Genomic DNA, 18,622 nt, shown 5'->3' with positions numbered 1-18,622 from the left:
AAGATTAGCAACCTTTCCTGTGTCCTTGATAACTACGAGTATGATCCGGTCATATTATCATGCGGTTGAGCAGGTTTTCTTTTTTCACATTTTTATTTGGAATAGCATTTAAACCCGACTGAGATCCACCGAGGGAGCAGCAATTGAAAGGAAAGTTTTAAGTTCTATACTTTCAGGTTAGTGAAGCATGTACGTTCTACATTACATGACAACTCTAATCATAACCATTACAACTAGGCATAGAATACGTGGGACTGCAGTGGCTCACACAACAGCCTTTTAGAATCTGCTACTCTCAATTTGAGGCTTTATTATGTTGTTAAATTAGTGGGTCATTTCAGCAATTAAGTTCGCTGTGTAACACAGCAATGTGTGTACATGCTGGTCCTACACTCCTTAATAAAAAAAAACCCCAAAACAAAACAAAAAAATAAAAAAAAACCCCATCGCTTCTACCTCCGTTGTCTCTGTAAAGTACTAACGGCCTTGAAAAAGTAAAAATTGATTTTTATTTTATTTCTTATTATTTTTTTATTAAAGCAACTGTCATACCAGGTACTTTCTGGCTCCGGAGTTGAGAAGGTGAGTCGTAGATCTCTAGGACCCAGTCACCTGCTGCCTTCTCTCCCCAACAGTGGGTGGTCATAAACTCCCAGTTCTTAAAACCCTCCATAGAGTGATCAAACAACCTGCATATCAGCAATACATGACCATACACACACACACACACACACACACACACACACACACACACACACACACACACACACACACACACACACACACACACACACACACACACACACACACACACACACACACACACACACACACACACACACACACACACACACACACACACACACACACACACACACACACACAAACAGCAATCATACAATGATATCAGATGAGGAAACAACTTAGGTATCACAGATGCCAAATCAAACAATTCCAACCACTCAACCAAGTTCAATCACAGCCTCTAATGGACTGTGGGCAAGCATTGTAGAGGACTGGTTTACTTGAGGTAAATGTGGCCAGGGCACTTATAGTACTAAGACTATATCCAGTGTCTAATCCCCTGGAGGGGCCAAGCCAGCCCTCATTAAAATTATTATTGTTAACAAAAGAACCATAGAAAAGTGAATCCACATTTTAAAGGAGAATTACCTAAATTGATTTCAATGCAACACACACTTTTCTCATTTTATATATTAACAACATGCAAAGTAAGTAATTAACCCCAAAAGTCACATTTTACCTCATTGTAATTTAGAAGTGCATCAGCGCTTATTTGAAGTAACTGTAAATGATTTGACTCTCTTATTTGTCTTGTCCCATTTTCAACTTTTGTTTAGCGATTCATTTCCAAACATTAGCATTACAAATGTCCCCTCAAATATTCCCTTCACAAAAGAAAACTGTAAATATCTAATTCGTCATCTTGTGATGTGATATGACATAGCAGATAACGATAAGTCTTACCTGTTAGCAAGCAGCTGAGACTTGGTCCCTGAGGGTGAGGTCAGGTTGATTGACAGGTCACCACGACGAGGGTGTGTGATTGTAATACGTACAACTACATGCTCCAGGTAAATCACATGGTGGTTGGGGTTGTCAGTGCATCCTGTCGCCTTGTACACTGACCGGACCACATGCTCTGGACGAATAGTTCTAGTGGACAAGATAGGAACCAGTGGGGAAAAAAAAGGACATTAATAAAAAGTACAAGAGCTGGACCTAACCACAGTTAACTATTGATGGATGCATCAGTAAAGATAATAATAATCATATTTTAACAGTTAATTTACTAGATCTGCGAAAATGTCCAACTTAGTCCAACGTGTCTTTACCTTTAACACAAACCAATTCCTTAAAGACCACCAGTTCACTGATGGAAACAACAACATGCACTCACAGTCACCTTGACAGAGGTGGTAAAAATCAACCAAACCTGGTACTCCCATCAGCTAGGCTATCAAGAAAGCAGAAAACAGACAGATAAACTGATAATGGTGGGCATGTTGATGTTGCTTGTCAAATAAATAAATCCATCCAGTCCATTTGATAATATAAACAATGACCACATTCTGAAGCGAGCAGTGGTCAAACAACGCATTTGTTATATGCTATCCATCAATCGTTGCCACAGCAGCGCCAGCATTTATACCACTTTGCCAGTTGTAACTTTAAAGCTGGCCATCATCATCACAATTTAGGATTTAATAGCTGAATATCCTTGTGTCTTTAGCCATAATGTCAGTTTAGTCAGTTTGTTCTTCTGGGATGCTGGTGACCCCAGCTGTTTCTCCAGGATGGGACATTTTGCAGTAAATATTTGGCAAAAATACTGTGGGTCTCTAAAATAAGTCAATATCAAGTTTCAAAAATAGAGGCATGCATCAAGGCAATCATGTGATGTATTTTTGATTTAACCTACTCCAAAAATCATAGAGCTAGCAAAAAAAGTTCATATCAGGGTTTTCCATTAAACCTCAACCAGCCAAAGAAACCAAGAGGCATGAGAATGATAAGGCAAAGAACATTATTTGTTCTGTCTGCTATGCACAGCTCAGCAGCAGAAAGATCAGCCATCAAGGGCCAACACAAACATCTAATGACCCCTTGAATAACATCTGTGGTATGATCTAACATAATAATGATACAATACCAAAACAAGTAAAAACATTGACAGGTACAGTGTGGGGGAGTGAGGCTTTTGAGAAAGAGTCAAGCTTTGCTGCTACTCAGCAGTTGGAGTTGGAGCATCTGAGCTAACCCAGCACATTAATCCACTGAATTACATACAGAGTTTGTTACTGAAAACTAAAACAGAGCTGGTGAATTATACTTGCTGGCAAAATAACACGTAAAAGGCTTGTGATACTTTATTTTTTGCAGGGTGGAGAGGTGAAGGATAAATAGTGCCAGAGACGTGCAGATCCAGCATTGGAAACCGTTTTATTGGATTCCCTGTTTACAGGGTTGTTGCCACAGTGATGACATATTTAAAGATCAAGTAATACAACACAGAAGTTCATCATCCGAAAGACAATTACCAGGTGGTAAAGACAATCTTTTCCTGGAATTATTCCTCATAATTGGCACAACAATCTGTTTGTGAAAGAATTCAATTGGCCATCAAGATGAAAGTGGTGTTAAATAACCAACACTGGTACACGAGATCCACCCATCTCATATCAAGCAGAGCAGTGATCAACATGAAACTAGTTTGTATTTCAAAGTAGTTTTATGATTGTTATTTTTCCCCCAAAATAAAGACAGGTAAACAATCAATGCCAGCAATAACATTTTCTTTTGACTCAGTTTCTGATCATAATGGAGGCAAAGGGTTGACTTGCCAATTCTCAAGAGACCAATAGTCAATATAAACTACATGAAAAAAAGGGTGCATGAGATTGAGAAGACTTGATGGAATGAATACCAACGCAAAAACACTGATTATCTCTTTCGTAAGCAGTCAATGGCTGTTGGGAAAGTGGACAGGCGTAATGTCTAGGGAGTCAGGTTGATATCACAGCTCTGGCTTCTCTATGACACAATGCAGATGATTGATCCATACGCAGGGGATGGAGCAGAGCAGATGTGCAGCCGATTACCACCAGCCTGATTGCTCACAGATCAGGCAGTTTTCCTGGTGTGTGCTCCAAGTGGAGTGAGGCGAGCGATTTCAGACAGACATTACCGAACGCAGGCAGAGGGGCCAGCCAGAGGGTGTGTGGGAACACAGCAATGAGGTGACGGCTGCACTTATATAGCAAGTTACAGTAGAAGTGTTAAACACACGCCCATGGCGATGTACCAACAAAGGAGAGGAGACACACGTGGGCTTGCTTCCAAGATACACTCAGACCATTTATGTAAAAGCACAGGCACGCTTCTTGGCTTTCGCCTTCCCACCCACCATCTTATAGACAGAAGCATGTTCAAGACGCAAGTAAACTCAGGTGCAATTATACATAAATGAATGCTCTACTAAGTGGTTAGTTTAAGGAAAATGTTTTAGAGCAGCCTGGAAATATGTTTGCAAACAAAAAAATATCATTACCTTTGGCATTTTCCCCAAAACCAAACCAAAGCCAAGCATTTACTTTCATAGGTGTTGCTAACTTTCACTTCTTAGGAAGCGTCTCCTATGGGTGGATGGATGACGGTTAGATTTTCTTTATGAACCAAGTTTACGCTCATCGTTACTTAACAAATGTGCAGCTAAACATTCCAATAATCTCAAACATAGCCCAAATGAAAATAGAAGGCTAATATGACAGAATTGCTTTTATTTTGTTCAGGAAACAACATTGGGACTCTCTCCATAATCCGGCAAACATTACATGAGTATGGAGGCTTGAGCATAACTACCCCTGCCACTACCTCGACTTTACATAAGCCTCATATGGGCTGACTAGTGCAGTGGAGCTGAACAGACAGAATGACACTGATAATGTTGCAGTCGATGGACACCAAGCCTTCGAATGAAAGCAAACCAGTTGAGGGCCCGAGTTTAGCCAGCCAGCCTAACACAGAACAGTGCTCAGGCTTCCAGCTGCATCAAGAATAACAAGCTGTGAAGCCCTGGCGCTCTCTCTCTGCTCTTGTGTGTGTGTGTGTGTGTGTGTGTGTGTGGTAAAGGTCTTATGTGAGAACCACCCTGCCAGAACTAATGCTTGGCCCCTATCAAGGTACAGCTTGCACAACCGCACTCTCAAACACATGCCGCTGCATAAGACACAAGGGAGAAGGGGGGAAAAAATGAGAAAGAAAAGTACAATCGAGAGAGAGAGAGTACAGCCGACTGAGACAGAAACGTGGGCTCTAGGTTGTGAGAAGCACACGAGAACCACTAAAATGCTTGGAATGTGTATGAACACTGGTATGAGATTCCTTTATGCGAAAGCAGCAAGTCTATTAGAAATTATATACTTCTTTAGCAAAAACTCCAACCAATCTTTCATCTAATTAATGGAAAGCTCAATATTTTCTGTTAATTATCATATTATTTACAACACAATACTTGCAATTTAGCATAATCGAGGACTGAAGAAATTATGTGCCTGACCTCATAACTTAACATCAGTGTTTGACTTCACTAATCACTGCAACTAGACCCAACTTGTTAAGAGAAATATGACTTTTTTGACAATATAGTGTTTTCAAGTAAGTGACAAATTTCTTGGTACAGGTCTTGTCACTGATAAAAGGTGGGTGTGATTTACCTGATCTGTCGGTCGGCGCTCTCCACACAGATATGCTGAGAAGGGACTTGCTTCCATCGCTCTGCCTCCTTCACCATTGCCTCAGCGTCCATCAGACCAAAGCCATACAAGTGACTGACTGTAGGAAACATTGAAAAGTCCTTCACTGACTCTACAGTCTTTCATACCTTTAATGGGAAATCCAAAAAGGAAAGTGCTTCTGTTTTTTTTTTTTTTTTGCCATTATTGTCTGATTGTTGTATAAAATGTTTTAAGAAAGTTTTGAAGCAACTGAGCTTATGGGAAGTATTAATCTAATATAAATTCCTTCCATATTTCTAACATCCCCCATCCCCCCTTCCCAGGACTGTTTCTCTTTAGTTCCTCTTTGAAAAACCCAGTCACTTGGAAATTCTCCAGGCACACTGGGCCTGCAGCCTGGCTGACCCTTAGTTCTCACTCTCTTGGTTTCTCTCCCTCGTACACACGCGCACACATATACAAACATGCAGGTATGCATACACACTTAAACACGCACTCACAACATTACCAAACAGCAACCACCACATGGACCCTGACAGATGGCAGCTGGCGCATTAGTTTAGCAAGAAGGAAAAATGTTTTTGGAAACTGCTTGGCTCCTGTCTTCTGATTGGAGAAAACAGGCCCAGGAATCAAAATGATGCCTCCTAATTTCTCCATGACTGTTTTGTATTTTTCTTTCAGATGCAGTCTACTCCAGGATGAATAGTAAACGCAGTTGTTGCTTAGCTGGTGTGTGTCAGCATCTACATTGTGGCTCTGCATTCAAACTAGTCTGGAGAGATTTCGCCTTTGTTTTACCAGCGGCCTGTGACAGTTACTATCAGCTCTGCCAATCATTAAAAAACACACAACTCAAAGCTAAGATATTTTGGGAAGCCATGATTGAAGCTCAAATATCAAACAAGACTGATGAAATTTCATCACTTAGCTGAAAATGATGATCAGAATAAATCTTATTTCTAACCTCTGTGCAAAACAATTGCTGAAAAGTAGTCTCTACCAATCAGATCCTTGATTGAGGAAAACACTGGAGTAAGTGGTCAGAATTGACTCGAAAAGCCTGAAAATATTTTCCTAAGTAGTACTGTGTGTGCATGCATGTGTACTGTGCTTGTACCATTATAACCAGCAGCATTGGTCTTCCAGTCAGGGGCACTGAGATGTCCTGCTCTAGAGGTCTTAACAATGATGTGCTGTACATCTCTCCATGTTAGAAGAGGACTATCAGAAAAAAAGCAAAGGCAAAAAGTATTTATTGTAATATCATGGAACATAACTGAACACACATCACACAAAGTAAATAAGCAGGTGATATGAAAATCAAAAATCTCTCATTGGAGTAAATATGGGATGGGAGCAAAATAGGTGGCAGAAAGGACAACATAAAAAGGTTAGGAATAAATGGGGAAGAGATTAAAAACAAAGCATGAGAAAGAGAAAAAGAGAAAGGGGATTAAATACACAACACAGCTAAATAAAACAGCAATGTAGAGAAGGTAGAAGATTAATTACTGAGAGAAAATTACAGAGAGGCATAGATGGGGAGCATGGATGCCCGTTCATCTGTCCCTAGTTCTTCAGATCTCATGTGAGATCCATTATGAGATGGCAGCCATGTGTCTCAACTCCTTTGATGTCCAAACGCTGCATTAAAAGGGAAAAACCAGGAAGAAGTGGGTCACCAAGTTTCCTGGGATTCCCTTCCATCTCATATGCAGGCCAGATGCTCCATTCCCTGCCCTCATGTCACTGCCTCACCATCTGAGACCTCTATAATCCACAACTACTCTGTAGCTGGCAGCCTAAAACTAACGTTTGAGGTTTGAAGCTCAACATTTAGATTTAAACATTTAAGATGATACCAAGAATGGTTTGAGAGCGAGTATCAGGCCCCAAATCAGTTTGATCTGAACCAACTATGCTTTGCCTCCGAAGCTGCCTGCATAAGACCAGGTTCTTCAGAGCTTCTTGTGATGTCTTGAACCAAGAAGATGTTTAATATGCTGATCATTTTAGGCTAGCAATATCAAGAGGTTTGGTGGGATTTTTTCAGATTCAGATTTGTCCTACACACACGTTTGTGGAAACAGTCCTGAAGTTCAGCACCTTGTAGGACATTGTGTGCTAGCTGCCCTTGTTGACCTACCCAGTTGTATTGAAAACCATCACTCTCTTATAGCAGTGAGTTGTTGGAAGAGCTGAACTTTTCACAATGATTTTCCATTATTCATTTGTTTTTAAAGGAGAGTAATCAATTGGCCAACAGAGCTTTACACTTATCAGAGTTGTATTCTATGCAAAAGAGGAAAAATTTAGATGGAAGGACTTAATCTTTTTATAGGAAATCCTGTGTGTGCTGCACCCAAAATATCACAAGCCCATAATGAAATACAATGGTAGCTAAGGTATTGCTCTTACGCATGTTCTGAGCCCAGACTTTTTAAATCCAGCTGAAGAAAAATAAAAATATAAGGATAAAACATAATGACAGAGGCAAAAATAAAGAGGTATGAAAACTTAGAATAATTAATCTTCAGATCAATATTAATAGGCTCAGCTTTCACTCTGTAATTATGGTTCCATAAATGTTTTATGGTCATTAATTAAAAGTGACTTTGGCATCATTATCTAGGCCATGACAGCCTTCCCATAAACAAGCCAATGCTAATTAATGGAGTAGCTCACATACTGGGGAAAACCACCATCAAATCAGAGTGTCTAATATAGGTTTCTCACTGTTTCTCTCAAGTGTAATAATGATCAAAACATATAGGTAATCTGCAGGAGGAAAGCATAGTGAGGGAAGGATGGAAATAAAAAGAACATTTTATTTTTTTTATCCATGTTGAACTTTCCTTAATTGAGTGATGGAAAATTACTCAGAAATATAATCTTGCATTTTCGCATCAGAATCTACCATTCTAGTATTAATTTTAAACCATATGAATGGTGAAAAAAAAAATGTAATTCACTTGCTTGTGCTTGCTTCGGTCTGTTAAAATCTGTCACTAGATGAGGTTCATGTGGTTGGTGATCCTTGCTCATTTCTTGCTTACCCCTCATAATTTCCTCACTGACTCCTCTTGTCTCCATGTTCACTCAATTTTCCATTTCTTCACTTCAATGAAAAAGGAGGGGAAAGAAAAGTTTGTAAAGCACTATAATGTTGCTCTCTGCCGCGCTAGACTCTGGCTCATAAAAGAGATAAATCATGTGCCGACTTAAAATTTGGCAAAATTTACAGCGAACAGAGCATGGGGCGCTTTTCTGTAGTAACATGTTCCAAACTACTCTCGTTTCAAGGGAAAAGACCTCACAGGTTAAGCGAAGCCTAGGGTAATGGCATCTTGACATGTTTATCACGGAAAGTTTGCTTGCTTTCATTCACCAGATAAGAGCAGATATTATCACCAATGCACAGTTTGTCTAAATTGTTTCCCTGCCCTTCTTTGATCCTTCCCTGTCTTTGCCTGCATGTGCATACATGCATGTTTATCCATGTAAGAAGCCGAATGAGAGGACAAAGAGAAATCAAGAGTGCTTTCCTTGGAGAAGGGAAAAAAGGCCCATCGTGACAGTAGTGGAGGCACAGCAAGCATGCCAGAGAGGAAGTTAGAGCCAGCAGAAGAGAAGAAAGAAGGCAGGGAAGAAGCAGTGTGTGATAATCTTGTTGAGGAAACAGGCTTATGTGCCCAGCACTGCCTGGAAACCGAGAATATTTTCTACTGGGTGGATTTGGATTGGATTATCCAGGTTAAATGAAGTGACCTCAGCTAACTGAGCTGCTCAACATGTGATGAGGAGGTAAAGCCCAATTCAGAGACTCTGCACCTCCACTGCACTGTTTCCACAGCATTAATTCATCACAAATTCAACATCTCAACAGGTTTCAAAGTGGAACAGGAAGGTATTTTGTAAGCCTTACACAGAAAGCCATCAGGATTTATAAAAGGCATAACGCCAAGAGAGGACACTGAAACTAAGTGAGAAAAACTTTTAGTATCTCTTTCCTACTTCTCTCATCTTCTCGACATATTGGCACTCCACTCCCTTCTATCGGGTTCAGGAAAGTCTGTATGTAATTTTGATTGGTGCAGAGGATTTAAGATCAAGTCATCCAACACACATCGTCCTACTGAGATCATCTTTAAACTCATATCTAAATGCTTGTACCTTAATAGTATAATAATCACTGAACTCATTCATATTCTACATGTTACTACATTATGAATTGCCTTCAGTTTTATGGACAGTTGAGCTGGAACACTGTACCGAAGTGCATGAAATATCCTTTTCTCAGCAACCTATGTGATCATTCAAATTTTAAAATAGCCAAAATGGACTGAAAGCTGAACTGCCACATAGTATGGGAGCTAAGAGGTCAAATGCCTGCAGTAAAGCAGATGAACCCTGCCTGAAGATTTAAACAAAATGTGATCATAATCTTTGTGCCTATATCTTCACAAGGAGCTGTCTCAGAATGTATTGTGATGTCAAAATTAGCTGGCACCATCTCAGGCAACATAGCTGATAATTTTCACACTTTGCAGCTAAACTTGGTTGGAGGAGTTTAAATCCTGGAAAACTTCACAGTTCACCTTTGAAGGAGTGTGATGATAATAGACAGGGAAGTACCTGGAAAGTCCTGACTACTGAAGTCTGCTCTACTGCAAAATGTATCCAACACATTTGAAACTCTCTTAAAAAAAACAAACAAACAAACAAAAAAAAAAAAAACACACCACACAACATAAACTCCACCTCTCCACCCTTGTACTGGGATCAAGGAAAATGTCAACTGTAATAGCACTCAAATCTGCTGCTGCTACTAAATATCACCACATTGAGGAAGGTTGATTGCATGAGTGTCAAAACTGAACTAAATGGATATTCTGTATTGTACCAAGATGATGTCTTGATTATTATCTTATCCAGCCCACGATCCAGAAAAGCTTCTATATTGTATACTGCCCCAACTGAGGTTGATCCGTGAACATCTGTCTTTCAGTAGTGTCTATATACTGTATACACCTCTCAGACTCTTTAAACCTAATGTACCTCTGTACATCAGCATCTCTCTGAGGAGACCTGGCAAGAGATTAACTAATTAAAACAAAAGAGCTTTTTCTAGTGGTTAAATGTATCACCACCAAACCCTTGTTGTCCTTATAGATCAATGAAGCCAGAGGACAAGACAGCATTAGAAGGTAAGCAAGGGGACAAAGGGAAGAGGTGGCGAGATGAGGTTAAATGGATCTTACTTTGCCTCAAGGGCCAGGGCAATGATGGCAGCAGCCATAGGAGCCGAAGCTGATGTCCCTGTGTGACTGTCTGTACACCGATGTCTCAGGTCTGTCGTGATCTGCAAATAGAAGAAAAGGGGAGAAAAATCAGACAAGGATGAGAGACTTGAGGAGGAAATAAAAAGAAATAAGTAAAATGAGGTTGGGGCAGGGGTCCAAAGTCAAATATGAGAGTGGAGAAATTTCATAAATAAGAAAGCCATAAGCAAATGGAAGTCAGTCATAGTAATGACAGGAGGAGAGACGGAAGGAGAAAGAGACAGGACAAAGAGAGACTGAAGTCATGAGGATCAGGAGTATTTAGACACACCTGAAACTCACATTCAAGCTTTGATACACTGCCTCACTACAGATAACATACACACATAAGTGCGCAAATCATCAGTTTCCCCAGCACTTCTTTCTTAGGGGGAATCAATGTGCAAGGAGAAAGGGAGGACAAAGTGTAAGAAGCAATTAGAGGTAGTAAAAGGTGTTTTAAAGAGCTCTATGTTTACTTTGATCATATGGACTTTAGTCAGCCAACTAGTCAGCCAGCCAACTGAAGCTTAGCTAAATTCCAGTCTGACCCCTCATTTAAGGACCTTTCCAGGACCAGAGACTATGAGGGATACACACACACACACACACACACACACACACACACACACACACACACACACACACACACACACACACACACACACACACACACACACACACACACACACACACACACACACACACACACACACACACACACACACACAGAAATGGTTCAGTAAGAAGTTAAAGTTGTCCAATAGCATTTGAGGAGACATGACAGTATGTCCTCATGTAGATTAGACTTACTTTCATATGTATGAGGTTCTACTGTGTGTATGAAGCCAGAGGGAAACTACAAAGAGAGAGAGTGTGTGTCTGTGTGTTAAAGTGTGTGAGACACATCATTACGAGGAATGTAGCAAAATACTGTCAGACAAGCCAGTGGACAGTGCCCAACTATCACTGTCCATGACAGTGGAACCTGAGAGAGCTTTGGCCATTCTGGGTCAATCCAGGTCAAACCACCGGGCCAACAAGTGTGCACGCATGCACACGCCCCAATTCATCTTTCATATAGAAATTCAATAAAGTACAAAGCACCACAGATATACCAGCAGCAAGGAACAAAAACATTCCGGCTCTGACATAAAAATCAGGCCATTGGTATTTTCATGGTCTAATGCACTTTCATGTGTTGAAAATGAGCAGGGTTTCTCACAACACACGCAAACACATCCTTCCTTACAATCTTTCGGTCGTAGTTTTCCCCACTGCTGTAGGTGGTGGTCAGTGTGGATGAGCATTCCTCCAAGTACCAGGGTTTTCGTCCACTCTCAGCTGTGCTGGAGATTGAGATGGTGTAGATGGAGTTGGTGTAGCCATCACAGGAGCAATGATCTCTGCTGCGTCCACCATTGCCTGAAGCCCACACAAAGATGGATCCGCGGCCCTTCCTCCCCTGCCAAGAGACGGTGGAAAGAGGATACAGTAACACATTTGTTTTAATACTTAGAGACAATTAATGCTCACCAATTTTTCTTTAGCCTCATTGTTAAAATCCACCAGAGGGGGGCTAAACAGGTTCTATGTTCAGTGTGCCAAAAATCACTGCAACGAGAATAACAGATCAATACCAGCAACGGCACAAGTGCCAAAAAAAAGATCCGTAGGCTGCAAGACAGTGCAGGTCTTGAGCAGTCCTGAGTGTGTCTGGCAACAGATCTGATGAGATCTGATCCAAGTATAGTAATCATGTTTTAGCTGGCCAAAACACAGCTAAGCACAGCTTTGAGATGTTGCCATTGGTGAGTGCCACGCTGTGTTATTGAGTTATTTTTCCACGTCAAACAGAGTGAGGTGAATTTCTGTCACTCCTCATACCACTGCAGCAAAGGAGCAGTTCATTTACTGATTACATACTGATTGACATCAGACTTAATCTATTACGGAAACAAATGCATGCTGTCATATCAAATAGAATTAAGTCAGCTGCAAGACATTAATTAACATAGAAAAAAATTCATTACTGCTTTTTCCTTAAACACATTTGAAAAAATCTCAACAGTACAAAGACTTCTTCAAATCAGGTTCCGACTCACTCACTACAGCAGATCACCTAAATATTTAATCTCATATAATATGATCGTAATCATGGATGACTATCTTAATTAACATTAATGTGTTTTGAGCTGCAGAATTTGTCTTAAACATTTGCAATTTATTCACTTTTACCATTATTCATTCAACATTTACACTGAGTTGTATCCTTGAGGTTGGTATTCTCAATTGCCTAAACTTTATTGTTTTTCATTATGTTTATTGAACAGTTTGGTACATGAATGTGAGGAATGAAATTAAAGCATCACAAGACCACAGACAGTCAGCTTTACTTAATTCTGCACATTCATGAAAGGAAGCAAAGTGTCTTAAGAAACCTTCATATACAGAAACTATAAATATGGACATTTCTTATAAGTGATGATTATTACATGTGTAGGCGGGCAGCTGCTTAATATTTTCATATGTAGGTCTTAAAGTTACGCAGTATATTGAAAAATTCTTTTTCCAGCTACATTAGGACCATTTTGTTTATGAAGACGCCAGGGCCGATTACAGGGGCTTCGCATTGACTCCGAGTATATAAAAAAAACTTGCTACTGCACTGTACTAAATCTCAATTAATTTTCATTGGCACCTGCAAGTCAAATTATGTGCTTATGTGCATACAAAAAATTCAGCTTGAATAGTTCACACATACAGCAACACAAGCCAGAGTGCAACCATCTCCACTGCTGTCAGTGGTATCTACAACACCTCAGGTGCTTGTGATAAACCGTCCCTTCAGAGTGTCACATAGATACACGTTACACTCACAGGCATGCTCTTTCCACTCAGCTTCACAAACACACAAACAACAGCACGTGGGCATGCAAGCACATACACAAGCCCAGCTCTTGCCACTTGGAGAGATATCTCCCTCACCTCTCATTTCAAAAGGCCACATTGTCAGGAGCAACAGGGACTCTCTTCTACTCACGCTACCTGTCACTCCCTCTCCCCCCTCTCTCTTTCCTCTTTTTGTAACATGCCACAGGCTCTCAGTCTCCCAGTCAAAGTGTTCTGTCTGAACTCTGAGACCCACATACGCCCCAACACTGACTCCTTTCCCTGTCTCTCTACCACCAGGTCTACATCTGCTGAAAACAAACAAAGGTAATCCAGTTGTAGCAAAATTTTACATCTTTTACATTCAATAACCTCAATGTGTAGATGTTTGTGGTATGTGGTTTGGTAGAGATAGCCAGAGAAGGATTTTGGGAATTGAATATGTGAGGATGAAACACGCACATCTACTTTGAATGTGTATTTGTGTTTACATCTGAAAACCAATGCTAATGTTCTGGCAAAACACTTGAGCACTTGTTTACGCATACATATTTCTGTATATAAATATGTTGCGATGCATAAATGTGCCCACCATGCGGATGCCATTTTCAAAAGCCTGCCTGGCCAGAGATGCTGGTCCATCCACAGTCTTTCCATCATCATCAGGTCCCCAACTGGCACTATAGATGTCAATGTGCTGCGGCTGGAGGCTCAGAGACTTGGCCTCGACCATGTCTGTTACATCTCCATCCAGCATTCTCACACCTGGTACAGAAATGAAAATTATACATAATTAATCCACCATTTAAAAGGGAGCCATAAAGAATAGACATAAAAGTCATGTTATGTTTGAATAACGTGTTGTTACTTTAATAAATCATTAAGACCAAGAACTGACAAATAAGTGGTAATTTTCTGTATCGTCTCAGGCTGCGTTGGTTTCCTTTCAAAAGACATACATTATTGGTCATCAAGCCATAGTCCTGCTGACATACACATAGTTATAATACAATCTGTGACTAAGCTGTGTAAAAATATTTTAAGAACTGTATAAATACTATCTCAAAAAGACAGACAATTATAACCAGTTACTCACCTCCTATTCTGGCATTGTAAGCAATTCCCACAATACAGTGGGAGTTGTTTGCAGCTGCAGCAACTTCACCTGCACAACGTGTCCCATGCCTGAGCAAAGAGCAAGAATGAAAAAGCTTATTGCACCAATCTTAACAAACACATGATCTCACAAATGCAAAAAGGCACAACATGTGGCCTTGGATGAGGATGTCATGGACAAGGTTAACACAAGCAGTGGAGCACACAACCTACCAGATAGATATACAGCTTTTTAAGTGGAAAGCAAAGGCACGTAAACACTCATTTCTACAGATAAATGTGAACACATCTGTTAAAATTATCTGAAACAAAACAGGTTAAGTGCTGAAAATGTTCCAAATGTTATGAACACACACAAACAGTAACACAAAAACAAGGAAAGCTGATCCATTGCCCAAAATCTGTGATAAACTAGACACACACACACACACACACACACACACACACACACACACACACACACACACACACACACACACACACACACACACACACAAGGGTAACATTCCACCAGTAACTGCAGTGGTGACAATCGGCCCAGGTCAGTGACCAGCGTAAACAAACATAAGTATGTTTGCGTCCTCCGCCTCCTCAAAAACACCACTTTCTGGATCTGCACAAACACACTCACACGCACACGCACCACCTGCAGAGGACATCTGCATCACAACACCCCCCGGAAACAGCTCTGACTGCTGCCATGGAAACCCAGCATCTAGCTATCGAAACCTCCTGGGGAAGACACAGGGAAGTTTTTAAGTCAAAGGAAGCACTCAGACAGAGGAAAATCCATTTCACAGTAACCTGATGATTTTTGGTCAACATTTATTTAACAGCACAATCAAAGGTCTAAAAGATAGAGGCACCAGCAGAGGTGTATACACAAACACTTGTGCTTTGAAACCCTGGTCAAAAAGCAGCATCCTTTGCATTTCTTTTTAATAAATTCACATTCAGTTTATGTTTTAGATGTGTAGACACCAACGGTATAGGTGTAGAAATTTCTTTTTATCTTCTCTGGAGTTGGAATGACCTCACAAGTTCACAGAAAAGCTAAAACTAACTGTGTACAGCACAAAATGCCTGCAAATCCATGATAGGATCCTTTATCACAGTTAATGAGCCAAACTGCTGACTCCCATCCTTTAAAATGCTTCAACAGTCTTAACTCACTTCACTTCACGCCACTAATCCATAAAATTGTCTGTCCGGCCGTCTTTCCATTCTTTGTGTTTGCCTGGATTTTCCATTTTCTACACATCTGTGTTACAGTCACTTTGTTTCAGCCATAGCCATACAATGTTTGTGCAATATATGAGCCAACAGGATCAATACTCAAACTTTACTAATTAATTAATTAATTAATTAATTAATTAATGCAAACACATACATTTAATTCTGCATCTGCAGCCACTTGAATTCAAATCTCACAGTTGAGCATGTTTTCTCTGTTTCAACAAGCAGTCTTGCGTTCCTTGGTTCTTTTTTTTTTTATTTTTTTTTTTTTTTATTGTCCTTAGTATAATTCTAGATTTTTTAAATCCAGTTTCAGTTCAGAGTGAGCCTGATAGTATGTTTTTGAAAAACGTTACATTTACAAAACAGGTTTTAATATGACGAGGCAGCTGTCCACTTTTTGGATTTATGCATTTAAAATTAATCAAAGTCACTCTGTAGTACATAGAGTTAATGGTGGCAATTAAGAGGATTATAGAAAACATCAATTTGCAGTCTTTCCTTGGAGAGAGGAGAGGATTTCCTCAAATCTTTTTACGAGCATAGAAACAAACAAGCACGCTCACACACCATCTATAGATAAAGACATTAAATACATTTGTTTCAAAAAGCAAAACCATGTAGAATATGTCCTAAAACTGTAAGATAAGATAATAATACTTTATTGATCCCCATTGGGTAAAAATGAAACCGCCATCTTTCACTTTTTCCTCATCTTTTTTTTTTTTTTTTTTTCGAACAAGTGCGCAACTGACTCAGACACTGGAGGAATTTTCACTCTTTCCTTTATCATAACATCCCTTTGAAGTGGGTAGGATGTATAATCAGCAGGCCCAAAGGTATAGCACTGGTCTCGCAATAGATGCTGATTCACCCAAATGTGTTACTTCAGAGAATTGTAAGGGAGGTTGATGCAGTGATAACATAATTGTTTCTCCCCTCTTGTTCAAATCAAAAGCACAGCTGTTTGGGCTGCTTGTACACACAGACAACACCAGCTTGAAATCCACAAGCACCGTGTCATTCTTGTTGCCATACAACACAACGTTTGTCAACAATCTGCAGTTTGCTAGATGATATAATTTAAATTTGTGTCATTCCACAGAGTGTGTACTTCTCACCTATCAGGCATGATGACCAGTTTCAACTTGCCAGCCACCTTACATAAACCTTTCACATTACTTCATCTCTGATGAGACATATGACCACCATATTTTCACTAAACTGATATGATCTCTAGTTTGAAAAACCTGAGAGCATTTGTTGTGAAATGTAGAGTGTATCATATAGGATATAAAAAGTAAAGAGGGCAAACCAGATTTTTGAAAAGTACAGAATAGTAGGAAAACATTAAAACTGACTAAAAAACCAACCAACTGCATCTGTAAGCCTCATGTCTCTTTAAGACAATGCATTTCCAGCAGGGACCGAGCTACTGCCAAGTCACTTGCGCTGCTGCATCCAAACACACACCAATAATCACTCAGTAAGCCAAACTGGCACAGGATAGGTGCCTGGACAAGTGAGCCTCTTTTTCCCTCTTTTGAATGAAAGAAAGAAAGAAAGACAGACAGACACAGATTCTTCCGAACAGAAATACTACAACCCACATACAAATGTCACAATCAAATGCACTAATGTCACTCATCACATCCACAAAAGTACAATAATACAAATATATCAATGTCCTTTGCTTCTAGTAAAAATCAATTAGACACATACTGAAAAAAGTATTTGGCTGGTTCTAATGCCTAAACACAGATGCCGCATGCCGTATTTTACTTTAACACCACTGTACCCTTTAAAATGAAGTTTCTCTCTTGTACTAAATTTTTTTTTTCTTACTTGTTCTCATTGGTTGCATCATATCGAGGCATAGGATCCATATCGTTGCCGTTGACATCAAAGCTTGCTTGAGGATCCTGGAGGAAACATGGAGGTCCAACAGATATATCAAAAACCAAAATGTTCAGAAGAAAACATCAGGTAAACAAGAAACTCCAAACGTAGGTCCAATAATATCTGCAATAATAATGTGTGTGTGTGTGTGTGTGTGTGCGCGCGTGTGTAATAGACTTGTAGAAGGCAAAGGAGCTTCTCTAACCCAATCAAACAGTTCACATTAGCATCACTCACAACAGTTTTGTAAATCGAATGCAATCAGAACTAACTCAATCTGCCACACTGCTCACCCTTCGGCATAAACAAATCCAGGCATTAAGAGTAGCTAATAACAGCAGCACAGGCGCTGCCAAACAGGGTGTGAATCGTTTTATCTGCACGGATGATTGATGGTCTTACCTGGGTCCCGAGGCCATGAAGATACTCTATTTTTCTGTGGCTGTATACTTCTTGCCATACTCATCTACCTCAAACCAAGGCCAGATAGATAACCATGTACACACAACATACCAACACACCAACAGCTTTCAGTAAGCTCCCTTCAAAATGCAATGGGGATTGGTTGAGCTATTAAACTGAGATCGTTTGACTTCTGTATTTCTGTAAACAAAATATATTTTTTATCTAATCATTGATTTAAATATGCCTTCTCTTCCAATCTAAGTACATTTTCCCACAAAAACTACCATTGTTGATATATTTAAAATCAGACTGATCTTGTCACATCCAAATTGTTAATCCTGAATCAATCGCACTTACAGACACACACACAAATCCACAGATACTAACTTAATCAAGAAGGCTACATATAAATTGCTAAATTTCCTGAGACATTACAAGGAGATGAGCTAGAACAATCAGTCCATTCGTCAGGTATTATCAGTGAAAATCTTT

At 39.9% G+C, this 18,622-nt stretch overlaps 1 protein-coding gene across 1 annotated transcript in view; it reads right to left on the bottom strand.

Annotated features, from left to right (window-relative positions):
* The window catches only part of LOC115048437 (proprotein convertase subtilisin/kexin type 5-like), a 65,079-nt gene that overhangs the window by 30,418 nt on the left and 16,039 nt on the right, over positions 1-18,622 (bottom strand). The window contains exons 5-13 of the mRNA XM_029509885.1: positions 17,672-17,748; positions 14,571-14,659; positions 14,067-14,239; positions 11,835-12,047; positions 10,523-10,623; positions 6,379-6,482; positions 5,238-5,355; positions 1,489-1,677; positions 553-689 (exon numbers count right to left, since the gene is read on the bottom strand). Of these exons, the coding sequence (XP_029365745.1) occupies positions 553-689; positions 1,489-1,677; positions 5,238-5,355; positions 6,379-6,482; positions 10,523-10,623; positions 11,835-12,047; positions 14,067-14,239; positions 14,571-14,659; positions 17,672-17,748 (1,201 nt within the window). The remainder of the gene's footprint in view (positions 1-552; positions 690-1,488; positions 1,678-5,237; positions 5,356-6,378; positions 6,483-10,522; positions 10,624-11,834; positions 12,048-14,066; positions 14,240-14,570; positions 14,660-17,671; positions 17,749-18,622) is intronic.

The sequence above is a fragment of the Echeneis naucrates genome, chromosome 9 (assembly GCF_900963305.1).
Source record: "Echeneis naucrates chromosome 9, fEcheNa1.1, whole genome shotgun sequence".
Classification (NCBI taxonomy): domain Eukaryota; kingdom Metazoa; phylum Chordata; class Actinopteri; order Carangiformes; family Echeneidae; genus Echeneis; species Echeneis naucrates.
Note: the sequence above shows the minus strand (reverse complement) of the source record. Positions and strands in the feature narration are given on the sequence as shown.